At 34.2% G+C, this 15,750-nt stretch overlaps 1 protein-coding gene across 3 annotated transcripts in view; it reads left to right on the forward strand.

Annotated features, from left to right (window-relative positions):
• Window positions 1-15,750, forward strand: part of CALCRL (calcitonin receptor like receptor) — a 99,501-nt gene that overhangs the window by 53,920 nt on the left and 29,831 nt on the right. For all 3 annotated transcript variants that reach the window (XM_036255045.1, XM_036255046.1, XM_036255047.1), the window contains 4 exons: window positions 2,347-2,479; window positions 4,074-4,184; window positions 4,280-4,392; window positions 5,851-5,942. In XM_036255045.1, coding sequence (XP_036110938.1) covers window positions 2,347-2,479; window positions 4,074-4,184; window positions 4,280-4,392; window positions 5,851-5,942 — 449 coding nt within the window. The remainder of the gene's footprint in view (window positions 1-2,346; window positions 2,480-4,073; window positions 4,185-4,279; window positions 4,393-5,850; window positions 5,943-15,750) is intronic.

Below are 15,750 nucleotides of genomic sequence, written 5' to 3' on the forward strand. Positions count from 1 at the left end.
TAAATGAATACGGATATGAAGGACAAGAGGATAGTAATTATCAGTTTGAAAACAAAAACCAGAATGTCTCTATAGTACAGCCGTACATGGTAGATAAAATATTTTCGACCAGAGCTGTTGATTCTGAGCTGGAACAATTAATAAAGCAGATCCTAAGCTGTTGGTTTTTCTCGATTCTGCAACTGATTGACTTACGTTGATAAAAAGAAAAGCAATTCAGAATCATTTACTGTATTTTAAATTAATTTCTTCATCCATTCACTCAAATAAGTATTGTGTCCATTTTCTGGCCGGCACCGATGCTAAGTGTGGACAGGTGTCCTCGTGTGCACCTCTGCATGGCTCCGCACGGGGTGCTGGGCTGCAGGGGAGAGTTGACTGAGGATGCCTGAAACACAGTGCCATCTATACTGGAGGCGTCACGCGCCTTACACGATTCATTTTAAGTGTATTTAGAGAAATATTTTATGTTTTTCTCTGTTTCACATTGAAACCTGACTGGATTAGTTAGAATTTTTCTTGCAAAGTACTGTCTTAACTTCTAATATAAACTGAGAAAGGAAGAAATGCCACTGTGAAGTTTTAGTTCCTCACCCGTAACAGGCCCTAGAATGTCACACATTAAAACTGTGACTGTGGCCCTGGCCGCTTTGGCTCAGCGGTTAGAGCGTCGGCCTGCGGTCCGGAGAGACCCGGGTTCAGTTCCCGCTAAGGGCATGTACCTCGGTTGCAGTTTGTCCCCAGCCCTGGTTGGTCGTGCGGGTGGCGGCCACTGGATGTGTCCCTTTCACGTCGATGTTTCTCTCTCTTCCCCCCCACCCCCACTCTATCTGAACAAAAAATGGAAAAATGTCCTCGGAAACGGGTGAGGATAAAAAAAAGTAAAAAAATAAAAAAACTGAGACTCTGCTCTTATCTCATTATACATATGAGAAGCTGAGAGACATCATCTCCTCCTATTCTGTGCCAACAAATAATTGTCCTGTGGTGTTTCCAAGCAAACCCCCAGGAAGATTCAAACACAGAAACTCAAGAAAAATACAGAGAACCTTCACTGGAAATAAAACAGCAAAAAAAAGCAAGGCTACATTCCTGTCAGCATGTGTGTTTGAAAACATTCTCAGGTCTAGGTGTAGTCCACATTCTGCGCTTCTTAGATGTTATCGTGGGTAAATAGACTACAATTCAAGAAACAGGACCCCGACTCTGCAGCTCACACCCTCCACGGAGCGTGTCACCCAGCTGCACAGCGGGTGATTCTGTAACAGAGGACCAGTCCGATTATCGTGATTACAGAAAATGGGACCGATTCTCAGTGTGCAAATCTGAGTTTTTATTTTAAGTAAGAATGAAAATAATACTGATTCTATACAACTATAAACTTGCTGAGAACAGGAAACAGATTGTTAATGTTTTTGATGTTGTAAATTTCCATTTATTCTTGTGCAGCAAAATTGCTGCATACATCTTTATTAGGAAATTAAAACCAATCAAAGAATGAAGGCGTTAATATTGAATGGTGGTCTGTTGATGGTGATGCTTGAGTGGTGCCACACACAGGGAATATTACTATTTAGACTTCCTGCCAGAGAACAGAAAAATCAAGAATAAGGGAACAAAATAAGTAGAAAAACAACTGCTATGGAAAGTAGTCAATAGACATCATGCAAAAATGTAGAAATAAGGTTAAAGAGAAGTTAATACAAGCTTTACATGATAAAATGGGGAGAGGGGAGTCATGTAAAAATTAAAATGGAAGTGAATCTTGAAATAGTGATACTAAAGTGGAAGAGCATAAATATATTCCTTGTCTAAAACCTATATTGATATACATACAATAAAAATTCTATTTACCAACATCACAAATGAACTTGTTATTATTTGGATTATCAATAAAAATGGTAACTATTTTGAGTATTATCGTGTGCCATATACTCCCCTCTGTTGTCTTGATACTATTTGTCCCATTTTACAATATGAAAGCAGAGACTTAGGGGGTTAAAATTCCTGGCTGCATTCACAGAGCAGGTGAAATAGTGGTGGATTTGCATACAGCTCTGTCTGCATCCCACAGCACATTGGGCAGCCAGCTTCTACTCTACAGGCTTTAGAAAGCCAAACATCGACTGCTCTTCCCCACTCTGCCATTGGCAGTGTCCTGTTTGTCACTTGAAATAGGACATGATATAAAAGATATTTACTGTGGAAATTGGCAAATACTACCAATCAGGGATTTACCCCCAAAGTCAGTTGACCAAGCTCTGTACTTAAAGTTTTCCTCTGTGACAGACTGCCTAAGATAGACATGTTCACAATTCTGAAATTTTATTTTTTTTAATCCCTTAGATTCCTGTCATGGCAGAATCAGAACAGAGCCATGGTGAACAAAATGAGTTACGTGTTACTAGAAATAAAATTATGACGGCTCAATATGAATGTTACCAGAAAATTATGCAAGATCCCATTCAACAAACAGAAGGTAAACGTGACCATTTAATTGTAAATGCATTGATATATTTCTAAAAGAAAACCACCCCATTACATAATTATGGATTTCTTCGGTTCCTTATTAAAAATGGGTTAGTTACTAATTTTTCTGATATATGAGCAGTTTTAATTATTTATTTATGAAGAATGTTTTATGACATAATTTCTCTTTCTTCTTTTGTAAAATTCTAATAAGAATATGTGCAACAGGGATATATTTTATAACATTTTTGTGATATCAAGGTGTTTAAATTATCAAATAAGTATGTGTCTTAAGAGAATTTGTCTTCAGTTTATGTAATTATATTTTTAACAAGCTGCTTGATAGGAATTTGCATAATAAATGACAAAAATGCTTTCATGTAACTTATACTTTGATTAGTACATTTGGTAGCAAAGTTAATGAAGTATAAGTGCTCTATTTCCAGTAAGTTATTCTTTAGATATTTTGGGGACATTTATTGATGATCTACTAAATGCCAGATATTTTCCTTGATGCTGAAGATAGAAAAATGAGTGACACAGGCAACCCTAAAGACAAAGCAAAATATAAAGACTTTAAATAGTTCTAGATTTTCAAACTGTCAGTGGAAACAAAGATCTTAAAATTTTTTGAAAAATTTTTGATAGTACAATAGACAATGTTTATATAAATAAAATGTTAAAAGTAGATTATTATTATTTGTAACTGTCAAACTGAACTCATTTGTGAGAAAGAAAAAAGTTTTTCCACATTGGTCAACTTTTAAAATCTGAATATAACTGAACAATATAATTTATTTTTGGATATATCTGCTTGAATATTGTTATTATGAGATTTATTCAGTTAAAAATTTCTTTAAAATAAGCCAGACAGCCCTGGCCAGGTGGCTCCGTTGATTGGGCCGTCATCCCACACACCAAATGGTTGCAGTGCAATTCCAGTTAGGATACAGGCCTGGGTTTCAGGTTCAATCCTTGGTGGGGGTGATATGGGAGGCAACCAGTCCATATTTCTTTCTCTTTCTCTCTCTCTCTCTCTAAAAAAAAAAATCAATAAAAATGTATCCTTGGATGAGGATTAATAAGTAAATATAAATAAAAACAGATTTTAAATAATAAACCAGACAACAAAAAAGTTCCTGATATTAAGTCAATAGGGATTGACTTACCAAGTATTAAAATATTTGTATACAAATTCAGATATTTCTAATTTTAATTTAGAAATTAGTTATTTTAATAACTACTTGGTGGAAAACTTACGTAATTGCTGTGTACTCGTGCACCACATAGTACGGTTCTAGTCAGCAATGATCTGCATGTATGAAGGTGGTATACCCTATTGCCTAGGTGTGCAGTGCGCGTTACCCTCTAGGTTTGTGTAAGTGTACTCTGTGATAGGGGCACAATGACAAAATCACCTAATGATGCTTCCCTCAGGACACGCCCCTGTCGTTAATAGTGCACAACTATAGATTTTATATGATGTCTTCATTTTCAGTAGACCTTCTTTGTTCCACATCAGTGTGAACCTACCACTAAGACTTTATGTCTTCGTGTACACCTAGTGGGAGCTGGTCCTTGCTAACTTTTACTCTCCCCTTAAGGCATTTACTGCAACAGAACCTGGGACGGATGGCTGTGCTGGAATGATGTTGCAGCAGGAACGGAGTCGATGCAGCATTGCCCTGATTACTTTCAAGACTTCGATCCTTCAGGTGACGGCAGAAATTTACATACAGTCTCCTTGATATCTATTTAATAAACTCAGGTTAACTAAATTATTTTATTTTTTTCCTTTATAATTTTCAAGAAAAAGTTACAAAGATCTGTGACCAAGATGGAAACTGGTTTAGACATCCAGCAAGCAACAGAACATGGACAAATTATACCCAGTGTAATCTTAACACACATAAGAGGGTGAAGGTACGTGACAATTATAAAATGAAATTTCATTTACACAATTAAAAACATTAGTTACCAAAGTAATATGGGAGAAAATTTAGCTAGTGTTCCATTCCATTGTAAAGCCTTTTCATAATATTCTTGGAGAAGAACAATAAGAAAACCATCTTTGTAAAAATAATTACTATTGATTCTGTCATTATACTGAAGAAGCAATTCTGCCAGGTAATAGTGTATTTATAAGTCAATGTCTCAGTACTGCAATTTCATATTTTCCAAAGAAAACACTTTAAAAGTGTAAGGAAATAGAAAATTGTTGATAGTGGTGCACTTTCTAGAATTACATTTAGAAATTGTGCTCAAGTATACAAGGTTAAGTCCAGCAGGGTTAAAACAGTTCTCTCGGTCCCTCAACAGAGGGCTCTCATTCTGACTGGCCATTAGGTCCCTCTCACTCACATTTCTGCTTTTAATACCATACATTAAGTCAAGGTTAGTCACAGCTTGTCACAACAATAAGCTTTGATAGAAAGTGTCTAAATATTTTTGCAGGTGCGTACATATAGAGAGGAAGACAGTTTGTCACTGTAACTAAAGCAGAGTTCTGATATTCTACTTCCTGTTTCTACACTTTACCAGCTCTGTGACCCTCAAGCCATAACCTCTCTCTGCCTCAGTCCCCTTGTGCATAAAATGGGGATTACAGTAAGCCCACCCTCAAGATCTTCATAAGGATTGACTCAATATGAGGAAAACACTTAGAAAATGAACACATAGTAAAGCATATAATAAAGCACTTGATAACTGTCAGCTATCTTTATAATTATAAATCATATATGCTTTGCTTATTCAGAGAAGAGTTTGGGGAAAATTATAAAAATGCATAGTAAAGTGGTAAGTTACAAATAAGTGAATTATAGACAAATATCAAAAAGAAAATGTCAAAACCAGGAGAAAGTTAGAACATCGTTGTAAGGATCATAGCCCCCCAGTTAGTACTTTGAGATTTGTCTCAGAGCCTCAGATTTGCCAGAGGAAAAATAGAAACCCAGTTGGGAAAGAGAGCCTTATATGGTTTTTAAGTAAAGGACAACAACAACAACAAAATCATCAAATAGCATTTGAATGAAGGTGCATAAAGTGATACAGTGAAAATTGCCCGTGTCCTCCAAAATATAAAATGCTGGTTTCATGTATTATACAACCTAGGTCAATACAATTATTCCTTCATATATTTTATAAATGACTTCTAATTTCTTAACTAAATGGGGCTTACAGTTTATAAATATTGATGTCACTGGATAAACCTGCATAGATATTCTTCATTCCAGACGCATTTAGGTATTTGGTTTGCAAGCGAACAGATAAGGCTATGAGATCATGGTTTTAAATATATAGTTTATTCTATTGAATTTGACCTTCTACACATATAGATTGTAGGACTGATGTGAGCCTTAATTTTTTTCTTGCAAATTATAGACAGCACTGAATTTGTTTTACCTGACCATAATTGGACACGGATTATCTATTGCATCGCTGCTTATCTCACTTGGCATATTCTTTTATTTCAAGTAAGTGCAAATAAACTATTTTTTTTAGTTTACCCATTGTCTTTGGTGTCATGTGCATGTTTATGTTACGTGCTGATAAAATATATGAAATGTAGATGATTTATAATGTTTAAATGGAATGTTTAAAATAACTTAAAATATGTTGGCTTTATCTTGACTCTGTGAAATATGTGAAAGAAATTGATGAAATATCTTAAGCCCAACTTTACAAAATTAGTACACAGGTAAGAATGAAGTCATATAGTAAGGGTGGAGCCAAAACCAATATGCAAATCTATGTTCATTTGCTTTGGAAACTGTCAAATATTATGGGCCTTCTTAATTGGATTTTCAGCCTATTGGTCATTTTTAGTATCAGTATTCATGGTACATTATTGGGACTTTGTGTGAATGATAGCAATAACATTTAATATATATTATTAAAAATAATAATCTCAGTGTATTATGGTTAGGTTATTTTTGCTGATCATTATTTAAATGGTTAAAAGTATACTTTGAATTTTACTTGAAATAACAGTTTTTTTGGGGGGTGGAAGGAGTCAGCTCCAGTTTCTTGATACAGGTGATACTTTAAAATTAATAGGAAAGTAAATTCTAAAACATATGTATATTATTTTATGTATCAACATGGTCATCATAATTTTTAATACCACCAATAATTATAGAGTGAATTGTGAAAAGTGAGTAGCTAGGTATATGTTATGCATCTTATCTCTGTTGTCTTTCTCCCCTTCCCCATCCTTTCCCTCTCCTTCCTCCTCATCTTTCTCCTCCTTCTTCTCTCCCTCCATTCGTCTTGGAACTTTAGCAGCTTTAGAACCAAATATAGTAGGAACACATCAAAATTATCCAAACCCAGAAATTATCAGACAGATGTTAAGTACATGCATAACTAGAGCACCAGCTTTTAGCCCATAGTCCATCAGATATTCAGGGTATATCAAATTATATATGAACCAACTAACCATTATTTCTCATGGGTTCAAAATCATGGGATTTTAGAGATTGTATCAGAATTTCCATTTTTTGTAAACCTGTACCTTCTTTAGAATCTAAACATGATGGAAACTTTTTAATGGCAGTTTTGATTTATGACATTTTTTAGGCACCATTGGAAACTGACTAAAAAAACTCCACTCAGAATAAAGCTACACTTTTAAATGCAGCATATTTTCAATAGTAAATTGTTTAAAAATGTATCAAAATAAATTTAAAAATATTTTATCATAAAATATGGAAAACATTCCTTAAAGATAAATTTACTATACTATGTTTTGCAATGAGTTACTAAAAGGTTCTTGCTCAAACTGCCAGTTAGATCTCTGCCATTATAATTACTTATGTCAGGTCAGTTGCTTCTCTACAGTTTATTAAAATTCATGTCTTTACTCCTGACTATACTCTTACCTTATACAACATAATTGAAATAAACATTATCTTTGGAATAGGAAACACTGTATTATGCTTGTCTAATAGATTAAAAATGTCTGTTCCAAAAAATGAAAAATAAACCATTTTCCAAAGGGACAATGTTTACATAAAGTATTAAGGTCCACAGTGATATATTATTTATGCTAATTGACAGAGCATAAAACGTTGCTGACACTGACATACTTATTGATAAAATATGAGAATGAAGTTGGGTTAATATGTAATATAGTAAATTTAAAGACACAGAACAAAGTTATAAATTCAAATACTCATTTAGTATAATAAAATTACCAGTTTTAAAAAGGTATAATAGTTCATTTTGTCTTTATTTCTGAAAATAAAGTCTTTATAACTTAAAAATACAAAGTATCTAAATTTCAAAATATGACATTCTTGGCTATTGGAATTAAAAGATGCAACTAATTGCTTTGCACTCTATGCAGTGCTCTAGAACTCAGATTTTAGTTCCAAAAATTACTTATCTACCACACATAAAAACAGAGAGGATTTATTTATTGATTGATTTTTATTGATTTTAGAGAGAGGGAAACGAAGAGGGAGAGAGAATTTGAAACATCAATGAGGGAACATTGATTGGCTGCCTCCTGCACCCTCCACCCCCCACTGAGGATTGAGCCCATAACCTGGGCATGTGCCCTGACTGGGAATTAAACCAGCAACCTCTTTTTTTAAAAAAAATAAATTATTTATTTATTTTTTTTTTCGTTACAGATATTTTACCTTTTTTCCCCCATTGGCACCCCCTCCCCACCCCACCCCCACCCCATCCCCAGCTTAGTTGTCCATGTCCATTGGTCATGCATACATGCATATAAGTTCTGTGGTTTATCTCTTCCCACCCCACCCCGCCACACCCTCTTCTGAGGGATGTCAGTCTGTGCCCTACTTCCATGTTTCTGGGTCTACTGTATTCCTCAGACTGTTATGTTCATTATATTCTGTATATAAGTGAGATCATGTGGTATTTGTCTTTTTCTGCTTGGCTTCTTTCACTTATAAACCAGCAACCTCTTGATGCATGGGTTGATACTCAATCACTGAGCCACACCAGCTGGGAACTTTTTTTTTTTTTTTGCCATGAAGACACTTCAGACTATGATTGAGGATAAAGTAGATCAGCTTCTATTCTAGAGGTATAAAATAGAAATCATAAGAATTATTCAAGACTATCTTACAAATTTCTTGGAGAAAAAGTTATGTTTTAAAAATTTCTAACTTTGGGAAAAAGAATGGAACCCTTAATAACAATCCAAGTATAATCTTGAGAAACAAGACTTGCATTTATATGTGCAATATATATATTTTTGAATCAAAAACAATTTAAGCATGTTACTAATTTTTAAATAAGAAAAAGAAATATATACACCTGTAATTCTAATATTCTGTTGGTCAATTTCTTGCAATTTTTTCCAGTTTGATTTTTTATCTATTTATTTTTACAGTTTTAATTGTAATGTACAAATTATTTTAATTATTTTGTTATCATTTTATAATTAACACTTTCCATGTCACTAAAGAGTTTTTAAAGCAACCATTTAATTGGTTGTCATATTTCATTTAGTAATTTGACAAAAATTTATTAAATCATTCTTCTATTTTTTAGCATTAACATTGCTTCCAAATTTTCCTATTAATAAAAAAACATTGTCATGGATATTTTCAGACATAACTTTTCCCAGCTATTGCACTATTTTTTCAGGCTACATTCTCAGAGGCTTGGGATATTGTGGTCAAAGGGTATATATCATTTTATGGTTCTTAAAATACATCACCTCACCAAAAGTATTTTAAAATCAACATGTTTGAAACAAATTCATAGCATGTACCTCTTCCTAACCAGTTTTCCTCCAGCATGACCTATCTTTATGAATAATATCACCACCAATCTAGTTGTATTAGCCAGAAATTTAGGAGTAATCAGTAACACCATCTCAGTTTTCCTCCCTATCATTCTTTCCTCATACCCTGTGGATTTAACCTCCTAACACACCTTCATCTATTCAGTTTGCTTCATATATTTTGCCACCACCACCAGCCTTGTCTTATCAGCCTCAGCAAGTCTACTTTTATACCTTTAGTCAATTCAACAGAATGTACTGTAGCTGGAATATTTTTAAAGATTTAGATCAAATATAGATCTGATTTTGTCATTCTTTGCATTAAAAATGTTATACTTCCTATTGTAATTTATTTACATTTGAAACTATCAACATGTCCTGTAATTGAATATTCTACCTATTCTCTCTCACTCCCTAGTGAAATATATTTATCTTTCAGATCTAAACTTTGCCATCATTTTCTCAATAAAATCTACCTGAATTCTTTATTTTAGTATTTTTCTGAAACCACAACTATTTGCAGTGGATGTGGAGTTAGACCCCTAACTCTGCAGATTTAAAATTAATATAGGGGAGGACCTAGCTGGGTAGTTCAGTTGGTTACAGCATTTTCCTGATCCATCAAGGTTGTGGGTTTGATCCCCGGTCAGAGCACATACGAGAATCAACCAATGAATGCATAAATAAGTAGAACAACAAATCAGTGTTTCTCTCTCTGTGTCTTTCTCTTTTTCTCTCTTCTCCCCCCCCCCTCTCAAATAAATAAAAAAAATAATATAGGTGAGACACTTCTGACAAAACAACCTCTTATTTTGCATGTAATAACCTAAAATGTTCAAGCACGTTAAATTTCTGAAGGATATAAAGAAGTGTATAGCAATCGTATCACATGCCAAATTCAGCATTCAACAAGAGGAGTCTAATAAAATTCCAAGATCTATGGCCCCAGACGACTTTGAATTCAGCAATGATATAAATACAGTCTTGAACTAATTCCACAAAGTGAAGTGCAAAATTAACAAACTTCCTATGATTTAACTGAACAAATGCTTGCTGTGAACTAATGAGGCAATAGTGGGATTGCCAAATGATAACAATACTACAAGCTTTACTATATCAATAAATCCAAAGTATCCAATTCCAAATCCCTAATCAGACCAGTCATTCATCCTGTCCACCATGGACTGACTTTACAAGAGACAAAGAAGATTCATTGAATTGGCTTATAGAATAGTGAAGAAATTAAATTAAATAATGTTCACTGACCAGGAAGTCAAGATACCAAGAATGTTAAGCCAAAAAAAAAAAAAAGGACAAAATATAGGGACACAATAGATGCCTTCAAGAATCCAAATGACTAGGTGAGTATAGTCAACAATATTGTTATAAATTTAGATGGTGATAGATGATTACTAAAAGAAGTGGGATGATCACATTGTTAGGTATAAAAATGTCATACGCATCCCCTGACTGGTTTGGCTCAGCTGTTGGAGCATTTGCCTGTGGACCAAAGAGTCACGGGTTCAGTTCCTGATCAAGGGCAAGTACCTGGGTTGCAGGTTTGATACCTGGCCCCAGTCAGGGTCCTATGGGAGGCAACTATTCTATATATCTGACATTGATGTTTCTCTCTCTTCCTCTCTCCCTTCTACTCTCTCTAAAAATCAATAGAAAAATATCATTCGGTGAGAATTAACAAAAACAAATTATATACAATTTGCAGACTCATATTTCATTTTAAGAAGCTAGAAATTTCATTTTTCCCCAAATATTTTTCATGTTTCACATATAAATAGTCCTGTTTTTTCAAAGAGCAATTTCTGAATAATCAAGAGCACTGTATGCAATACATGTCTGTATTTCTGTGCTAAATTACATGCTTAAAAAAAGAAGAAGACATATAACAGGCTAAATAGGCAAAACTTTGTTAAAGCAAATGAGTGTCTTGCCAACATATGAAATTAAAATTAAAGTTTTCAACTAATTATATTGCTTATACTAAGAGTTTATATTGGATGTACAATGACCTGTTCATTCACTATAGTTAGCTAAAAATAACCTATAATGGTGAGTTAGCATAACAGGTGTGTACTCTATTTTAGGAATAAGTTAATTTTAATGGATATGCAAGACAGTGATTAAAAACATGGAATATATTCTAATCTTGTTATCACCACTTAACTGATAGTATGGACTCAGTCTGATTCTGATTTTTAGTAAGCTTCAGTTTCTTTATAGTTGGTCATAAAGTTGTTTACAATATTGAGCAAAGAAGACACATATAGTATCTGGTATGAGAGATTTCTCAATAAATGGAAAGACAAACTTTAGACTACTATATCAATCAAGTAGGTACACAGACTACACTATGTAATCATCTAACATTACCACTATATAATAGTAATACAAAGTTTAGACATATTTTTATTGATTTTTTTTTTTTTTTTAGAGAGAGAGGGAGAAAGAGATAGAAACATCAATGAGAGAGAGAAGCGTCACTAAATGATCAGCTGCCTCCTGCACGCCCCTACTGGGGATGGCGCCCACAACCCGGACATGTACCCTGATGGGAAATCGAACCGGCAACCCCTTGCTTGACACTCAGCCACTGAGCCACACTAGCCAGGCTTCAATTGTCTTTTAAAAATGGAGAATTTGAACAGAAAGAACCAAAGCTACAAATTAATTTTTCTTTCTTATTATACATTCTCGGGCTTTAGGTAAAACATGAGAACCCTCTTTAAGTAACACCCAAGGACAGCATTAAGTGCTTGTTTATATGTCTAGACATCCTTTAGTGTAGAAAAGTGGTTAGAGCCCAGTCTCTAAACAGACACATCTGCCCCCACCTTGGCACTTGCTGCAGTGCATGGAACAAGTTCTTCTGGTTCTTAGTCCTCAACTTCACATCTTTAAAACTCAGATACTTATAGTATCCATATCATTAGATTTGTTATAAAGGCTGAGAGATATATGCAGCATTAAGCAGAGTGTTTAGTTTGAGAAACTGTCTATTATTGACATAGTTATCACTCTTTCTTATTATTCCATTAAAAGATTTCTGTGTAAATATTTAACCCTGATAGGTATAGCATGCCAGTAGGCTCTTTAAAAACAAAATTAAAGAACACATTTCTAGTTTTATATAAAGAAATTCTTAGAGTGTTCATGTAGAAAAATAAATAGATATTGAATGAAAAATTAGTAATATTATTATATCAGAAAAAATGTACTAAGTAAGCTAGTTAAAATTAATAAAACTATTTTTATGCCCACAGGATACCATGTAGCTACTCTGTACTTGAATCATATTAAAGAATTCAGTCTTTGATTTTAAGATGCTACTAATATATACTCCTCAGAATTATTACTAAAATAGAAAAAGCCACTATCTACTAAAAGTCATTATCCACTAAAATATGAAGTAATGAAGAGAATGTCCCAAAGTTAGCATTATAACAGCAGGAATCATCTCGGCTTTGTTTTCTTTACACGCGCCAGCGCTTAGCACATAACTTTGCACATAGTAGGCACTTAATACATTTTTGACAGAGAAAGACATGAACTGCCTTTGAAGTTTATTTTTAGTACTGACTTTCCCATGACTTATCATGACCTTGGACAAGTCCCTTGAGTTTGGCCTTTGTTGTCACCATCATCAGACTAAGACTCCTTAAAATTCTAATCAGTAGAAACATCTGTGTGAAACATGTCAGAGACTGCTGCTAGGTAGAAGGAAGACCAAGGCCACCTGGGAAAATGCTGAATTGAGTGGTTAGTGAAGCATTTTCATAGAGTCAAGAGCAATAAACATTTTAACTTTCTTCCAACTAATTCCTAGAGGAACTGATGTTTCACATAAAATCATTGTGTATTAAAAAAAATTCTATCAATAGCTTCTTTCTGCTTCTTAACCCCGTTCTTTATATGAAGTCATTCTTGCTTAGTCTTTGGTACAGGTAACATTTTTTTTTTCTCTTTGTTAATTGGGGATCCTTGATCCATCCTGATAAAAATCAAGAACCATACCAACAAGTTGATTTAAGATACAGTTTGTTATTTTTTTTATTTAACGAGAGGAAAGTATGCTACTCATTCATGCTTTAAATTAGAAACAGAGCATGGAACACTATTTACCAGATATACTTCAGTTTTATATTACAGCCAATTAAAGGAAAGAGTCAGAGCAGGAGATAAAAAGAAAGGGAACAGAGTGGAAGAGGAATAGAAAGACAGAACTTTGGAATTTGCCAAGTCCTGAGAAACAATGACTCTAGCTCATAATGATCCTTGGAAAAACAAAACAGAACCCTTTAGATACAAAAATAAATAAACTTTACTGGAATTAGTTATAAATTATATTTTAATTACTGGTTTAAAATCTGAGAGCATAGCAAATCTTGCTCTTTCTTTCAACCCTGACAAAGGGCTCCATCTTCTTGCACATAAAACAGTGCATCTAACATCTGACTTGCATGAGAAAAAAGTGGTTCTTTTATTTACCATCTTAGTTGTGCTGACATTTCAGACACTGATTCCAAACAATTTTAAAGCCAAGTTGCATATTTATGACTATTTATGATGACAATGATATCATTTCTAGCTAGTTAAGAAAAGGTCTTAAATAAAATTCAGCAAAAAAAAAAAAAAAAATCTATCCAATTGGTAGGTGAAAACTTTTTCAACTTAATAAAATAATCCTTCAATGCTTATATTTTTATTTTCTAGGACAAGTGACCCAAACTCGCACTGTTTTTCTTAGATTATGTCTGAATATATTCAGTCAATATTGTGAACTTTTGTAGCATTTCCAGTTTCTTCATTTATCTCCTGAATTAGAACAATTACAGTTTTCTTCTTTAAAGTATTTGTTTTCCCCTGAAACTGTTTGATAATGGTTGAGTTCAGAAATAGTCATCTAGCCCTGGCTGGTTTGGCTCAGCGGTTAGAGCGTTGACCTGTGGTTCAGAAAGACCCGGTTCGGTTCCTGCTAAGGGCGTGTGCCTCAGTTGCAGTTTGTCCCCGGCCCTGGTTGGTCGTGTGGGTGGCAGCCACTCGATGTGTCCCTTTCTCCTCGATTTCTCTCTCTCTCTCTCTCTCTCTTCCTCTCTCTCCCTCCCACCTGAACAAAAAATTTCCTAGGGTGAGGTTAAAAAAAAAAAAGTCATCTAGTGGTCCCTTAAAAACATACCTGCCACTGCCCTGGCTGGTTTGGCTCAGCAGTTAGAGCGTTGGCCTGGGGACCAGAGAGGCCCGGGTTCAGTTCCCGCTAAGGGCATGTAACACGGTTGCAGTTTGTCCCTGGCCCGGGTTGGGGTTGTGTGGGTGGCAGCCACTGATGTGTCTCTCTCAATGTGTCTCTCTCACATCAGCGTTTCTCTCTCTCTCTCTTCCTCCTTCTCTCCTTCCTGCTCTATATCTCAAGATAAAGGCAAAAGTGCCCTCAGGTGAGGATGGAAAAAAAAAAACTCCGGTTGTCTACCCAGGATCATCCTTGCTTTCTCAACTCTTGTGGCATATTTCATTCATTTTAAGTTTGTTATGCACTGTGGTTCTGTGATAGATCCTATTCAGAGGTATAGCTTTCTGCAGCTTAACAATGGATATTATTTAATTAACAATATATTTTTTATGCAATATTTCATTAGATTATACTTATTAAGTCTATTTCCAAGTTTATGAATTTTAATCAATGTGCTGAAAAATCCATCTCCTTCAAACTGAACGTGGTGAAAGCTGAAAACATTCCTATTCAGTAATGCGAGTCTTGGTTGGAAAGATTTTTTAATATGTCCACTGTAATCATATAGTAAAAGCATTGCATTGAATTTCCACATTAGACTATCAGATTTGAATAATGACAGAATGGTGAAAGAAGTAATGGATTTACACTGACAAAAACCAGTTCTGCTATAATGTAATTGCTATTACTGGTTTATGGGGAAGAGGCCCAGGAACGGAAGTATAAAGGAAATGAATTAAAGAATTTGAACTCATTTTAAACAATAAATTTGTTATTAAAAGCTATAACTATATTAATGATCATATACTTCTGTTGATATTTTTTTCTTTATAAGTATATTTTATCTATTTTGCTTGAGCAGTTGAAACATAAGTACTACTAAAGCATAACTAAATTTTCCTGGGAATAAACTGACAAATCATTTAAGATATCTAATAATCTATTGTTTGGCGTAAAAACTATGTACTTATTTACATGGATTAAAACTTTGTAATTTGAAATATAAAACATAAAGAATACAACATTTTTTTCCCCTCAAAGTCATATAGTTTTCAATCTGGTTTTCCACTCCTGTGGACACAGTTTATTTTCCTAGAATGTACCCTCAGAAATGACTATCTACGAGGAGAAAGTCAAAGTAAGCCCTCCAAACTGTAGCATCTTTTTACTATTTAGGAAAAACAAAGGCCAAGAATGACTGGATATTGTGCTGTTAACATTTGCTGATGAAACATTTAGCTGTAACATGAAAGATTATGAGCTTCAGAATCAAAAA

Source organism: Molossus molossus, unplaced genomic scaffold (assembly GCF_014108415.1).
Source record: "Molossus molossus isolate mMolMol1 unplaced genomic scaffold, mMolMol1.p scaffold_m16_p_11, whole genome shotgun sequence".
NCBI classification, from domain to species: Eukaryota; Metazoa; Chordata; class Mammalia; order Chiroptera; family Molossidae; genus Molossus; species Molossus molossus.